This window comes from Hylobates moloch, unplaced genomic scaffold (assembly GCF_009828535.3).
Source record: "Hylobates moloch isolate HMO894 unplaced genomic scaffold, HMol_V3 SCAFFOLD_12, whole genome shotgun sequence".
In the NCBI taxonomy this organism is placed as follows: domain Eukaryota; kingdom Metazoa; phylum Chordata; class Mammalia; order Primates; family Hylobatidae; genus Hylobates; species Hylobates moloch.
Window position 1 is genome coordinate 35,622,715 of NW_026652287.1, and position 5,046 is coordinate 35,627,760.

A 5,046-nucleotide genomic window follows, 5' to 3' on the forward strand; every position below is an offset into this window, starting at 1 on the left:
TTGAGGTCTGGGCGCTCCTTCTTCTGCCCTTTCCCCAATCCCCCACTCTAACGTCCTCTCCTTTCCAGGCCCCCGTTCCCTGTCACAGGTTCTCCCAAGACCTTACACCGGCAGCTCTTTTCCTCCGTGTTCCTTGGGTCCCTCCTGTCCCCTCAGCTGCCCCTCTAGCCCCCTCCACACTGCCTTCCATGTCTTCTAAGCAATCTCCCACCCTGAAGCCCCTCTGTCCCTCACCAGAGTGTCCTTATAGTCTCCCCCTCCCATCATCTCCCTGCCCCAAACTCGTGGACTTTCAACCACTCTCAGGCCTCCTCTATACCACTGGCCAGGAGCCTCGGTGACCTATCTAACCCCCTTCCCCTGTATGACACCCCCTATCCCAGGCCCTCAAGCCCTGCTCCATTAGGCTTCCGGCATTCCACTTCCTCCAGGTCCCCTCTGGCCTCCTCCCATTCCATCGCTCCACAGGGCACCCTCCCCATGCACTTCTTTCCCTTCTTCTCTACATTAGGAATCCCTCTAACCCCATCGTTTGTAAGATCCCCCAGCTTTTCAGTCTTTCCCAGGGGACACCTCTATGCTCCTATCCCCGGGACCTCACTGGCTTCCTCCCCTTTCAAGCCCTCCCGGACCCCTCTAGCTACTCCGTGTCGTCACCTCAAGAGGCACTCTATGACACCCCAAGCCCCGGCGTGCCCCCCACTCTAAAGTTCCTCCTGGGGCCCATCTATGCTGTCCCTATACGGCCGCAGAGGCTTTTAATACCCCGGGTCCCTCTGTGACCCCGAAACCCCTCAATTTCACGCTCCCCCCTCCCCCGCGTCTCCAGTGTCCCCCGGCCGCGCGCTCACAGTTCCGGATGTCGGAGATGAACACCGCGAGCCCCCGCATCCCATCGCCCTTGGACACGGCCGGCATGATGGCGGTGGTGTCGGCTCCAGGCCTGGCCGGACAGGGCACAGAGCAGCGGGGGCTGGCAAGCGGGGACCGGGCGGAAAGGACCCCAGGCAGCGCCAAGGAGCCGAGCCGGCCGCGGGGAGGGCTGGCTGGCGGGCGGGCGGGCTGGCAGGCCGTGGCACCGCCCCCTGCCCCTCCCCTCCGCCCGCCGTCCGGAGCTCTGAGCCGCCCATTGGTTTGAGCTCCTGCCGCTCACAGGGGGGTTTCCTCCCCCACTTCCTCTCTCATTGGCCGCTAAGTAAAGGCACGACGCTGCCATTGGCCCAGTGTTCCGCTATTTCCGTTTGGGAGCGGGAGGAGGAAGGAGGCGTTGCCCGAGAGACGGGCGGGGTTCGATTGCGTATCATGGGCCCGCCCCCTCCGCTCGGCCAGGTCAAACACTGATTGGATCTAGCGGCTCTCCAAGGAGGGAGGGAGGGTCGTGGAGGAAGGCGGGGAACGGGCCTAGGAGGCGGGACTGAGGTTGACTGGGACCAATGAACGGGTAGGTCTCCCCCGCAGGCGTCGCGGATTGGCGAGATCTGTCCTACTTCAGCCCTCCATTGGGCGGCTGTGCGGCGGGCGGAAGGCGAAGATCAGTAGAGAAGGAAAGAGAAGAGGGTGTCACTCCGCTCGGCTGCGATAGGTGGAGCGACGCCTGCAATTCCCTGCTGCAGAGAAGGGGTTGGGCGGGGCAAGAGAGCGTGCCGTGTTTACTGCGCAAGCGTCTCCGTGTTCCCTTTCTCCCTCCACTGTCACCCCCGACTGCTAAAATCCTCTTCTAGGAAGCCTTCCTCCCCTCCCCCCTTCTCTGCAGCCAACGTGTCGGGACTTGAGTGGTCAGGAGACCTAGAATCTCAGAGTGAAAAACAGTAATTCAAGGCTCGTCCCATTAAGCAGAAGTTAAACCTTAGGTCGAGAGGGTGAATGACTTGCCCAGGGCCAAACAGCTTGGAAGTGAAAAAGCAGAAATAAATGTAAACCGTATCTTGGCTTGCTTTTCAATAGATGTTGCTTTTTTTTTTTTTTTTTTTGGTCCAACCGCAGTATCTCTCGGGCAGCCCCCATTGTACCAGATATCAAACCAAAATTGATTCTCTCCTGCAGACTGGGAACTCCTTCTGGGCAAGAATGGGACCTGGCCTTGAAGAGTTTCAACAACATTTGTTAAAGGAAGGAATGGGTGAATCTGCTTTGGCCCAGCCCCAGCCTCCATCCCCAACCCCCAGCTCCCCAGGGACTCTTTGGTAAACTGGCTCTGGAGAAGGCAAAACGGCCAGAACTCCCAACGCCCCGGGCGATTGAGAAATCTGGGACAAAGGGAACTGGAAGAGTCCATTTCTGTCACCTCTAGGAACAAAACTCCACCCCATCAGCCTTTTCGAGTCTCAGAAGCCAGGCATTCCTGGAATGAACCTTGGGGGTGTGTCCTGGACCTTTGGAATGGCCATTCGGAATCCTGGGAGATGGAAAGGAGGTTGAGAAGAGCCCAACTTCTAGGCTCAATGGATGCGTCCATTTGGGTTTCCAGGAATGGGGCTTGGGAAAGTCTATTTTGTATTCCAGGAGGACAGAAATTGCTCAGCTACAGGGAGAGTCCATTTCTAATATGGGGGGGTGCTCTTTGCCCTTGAAGAACATAAAGCAGCCCCATTAAACACAAGAAAAATTATTAATCCCAGGACTTGAAGTTTTTTTTTTTTTTTTTTTTTTTGAGATTGAGTCTCGCTTTGTCGCCCAGGCTGGAGTGCAGTGGCGCGATCTCAGCTCTCTGCAACCTCCGCCTCCCGGGTTCACGCCATTCTGCCTCAGCCTCCCGAGTAACTGGGACTACAAGCGCACGCCACCATGCCTGGCTAATTTTTTGTGTTTTTAGTAGAGAGGGGGTTTCACCGTGTTAGCCAGGATGATCTCGATCTCCTGACCTCGTGATCCGCCCACCTCGGCCTCCCAAGGTGCTGGGATTACAGGCATGAGCCACTGAGCTCGGCCTTTTTTTTTTTTTTTTTTTTTTTGAGACAGTCTCGCTCTGTCGCCCAGGCTGGAGTTCAGTGGCTCAATCTCGGCTCACCGTAACCTCTGCCTACCGAGTTAAAGCGATTTTCCTGCCTCAGCCTCCTAAGTAGCTCGCCTAATTTTTGTATTTTTGTAGAGACAGGGTTTCACTATGTTGGCCAGGCTGGTCTTGAACTCCTAACCTCAGGTGATCCGCCCGCCTTGGCCTCCCAAAGTGCTGGGATTACAGGTGTGAGCCATCACGCCCAGCCAGGAGTTCTTTTTTATAGAAAGATTAAGCGTTCCAAGAACTGGAGTCCATTTATGACCAGGAAGAAGTACTTTCTCCCTGAGGATAACGGTATTTAAAATGTCTATTAGCAGTGATGTTTGAACTAGTCTTTTTGAGAAGTGTGAAGAGAGACATCGAGGGTCCCAAGAACAGGAAAAGTCTGTCCCTAAATAGCAGGGCAGTGCTCGCTTCGACAGCACATGTGTTAACATTGGAACGATACAGAGAAGATTAGCATGGGTCCTGCGCAAAGATGACACTCAAATTTGTGGCATGCACCATATATTTTTTAAATATTCTGGGCGGGCGGGGCGCAGTGGCTCACACCTGTAATCCCAACACTTTGGGAGGCTGAAGTGGGCAGATCACGAGGTCAGGAGTTGGAGACTAGCCTGGCCAACATAGTGAAACCCCGTCTCTACTAAAAATACAAAAAAAAAAAAATTAGATGGGTGCGGGGGCGGGCATGTGGAGTCCCAGCTACTCAGGAGGCTGAGGCAGGAGAATCGCTTGAACCTGGGAGGTAGAGGTCGCAATGAGCCAAGATCAGGCCACTGCAGTCCAGCCTGGGTGTTGGAGCGAGACTCCATCTCAAAAAAAAAAAAAAAAAAAAAATTATGGCGGAGCGTGGTGGCTCACGCCTGTAATCCCAAACTTTGGGAGGCTGAGGCGGGTGGACCATTTGAGGTCAGGAGTTTGAGACCAACCTGGCCAACATGGTGAAACCCCGTCTCTACTAAAAATACAAAAATTAGCCAGACATTGTGGCCAGCGCCTGTAGTCCTAGCTACTGGGGAGGCTGAGGCAGGAGAATCGGTTGAACCCCGGGAGGTGGAGGTTGCAATGAGACTGAGATCGCGCCACTGAACTCCTGCCTGGGTGATAGAGACAGACTCTGTCTCAAAAAAAAAAAAAAAAAAGTATTAAAGAAAATAATAAGGCCGGGCGCGGTGGCTCACGCTTGTAATCCCAGCACTTTGGGAGGCCAAGGCGGGTGGATCATGAGGTCAGGAGATCGAGACCACGGTGAAACCCCGTCTCTACTAAAAGTACAAAGAAATTAGCCGGGCGTGGTGGCAGGTGCCTGTAGTCCCAGCTACTCGGAGAGGCTGAGGCAGGAGAATGGTGTGAACCCGGGAGGCGGAGTTTGCAGCGAGCCAAGATCGCCCCACTGCACTCCAGCCTGGGTGAGAGAGCAAGACTCCGTCTCAAAAAAACAAAAACAAAAACAAAAATAATAATAAACGGGGTAGGGGGATGCCACCCTCTGTCCTGCCCCAGCTCTCCACCTTCCTCTCCTCCCTCACCTTCCACCCTAACCCCGAGGCCCACTGCACCTAGCTTTCTCTTGTTGATCTGCCTGTACGTTGCCTTTCCCCCCACCCCGATGCCCCATAGAATATGAGACCCTCCAGGTCAGGGTCTGGATCTCAGCCCTCTTCGACCACAGTCTCTCAAACCCCAGCCAATTGTCAAATCCAGGAAGCTACATGAAGAATCAAGTACAAGTGCACAGGGCTGTGTCTCAGGGAGAGGGAAGTTGGACCTCTCCCAAGAATCCGTGGGCCGACCCATTGTAAGTTACAGGCTAGCATGAGTCCATCCACTGGAGCTCTGAAGACGGGGGCGGGGTGCACATTGGGCATGTAACTGGAATCCTGAACAGGAGGAGTCCACTGAGAACCCTAGGGGAATGACCTGGGCCAGCACCTCTCCCTACCCTGTGCCCCCCACTCACTGGGCCCCAGTGGTTGGGTCCTTTGTGAGGCAGGCTGAGGGGACAGTGGAACCTGAGGGTCTGTGGTCACAGTAGGTGGGAAGTC

At 55.1% G+C, this 5,046-nt stretch overlaps 1 protein-coding gene and 1 non-coding gene across 4 annotated transcripts in view; one reads left to right on the forward strand and one right to left on the reverse strand.

Annotated features, from left to right (window-relative positions):
- Positions 1 to 1,069, reverse strand: part of AP2A1 (adaptor related protein complex 2 subunit alpha 1) — a 39,948-nt gene extending 38,879 nt beyond the window's left edge. For 2 of the 3 annotated variants that reach the window (XM_058425070.1, XM_058425068.1), the window contains exon 1: positions 852 to 1,069. In XM_058425070.1, the coding sequence (XP_058281053.1) occupies positions 852 to 918 (67 nt within the window). In that variant the 5' untranslated portion in view covers positions 919 to 1,069. The remainder of the gene's footprint in view (positions 1 to 851) is intronic. The other variant, XM_058425071.1, reaches the window with a different exon arrangement.
- Positions 1,070 to 3,404: 2,335 nt separating this feature from the next.
- LOC116479853 (U6 spliceosomal RNA) lies at positions 3,405 to 3,511 on the forward strand. The gene has a single exon (XR_004251140.1). It is a non-coding gene; the product is annotated as a U6 spliceosomal RNA (small nuclear RNA).
- The last annotated feature ends 1,535 nt before the right edge of the window (positions 3,512 to 5,046 follow it).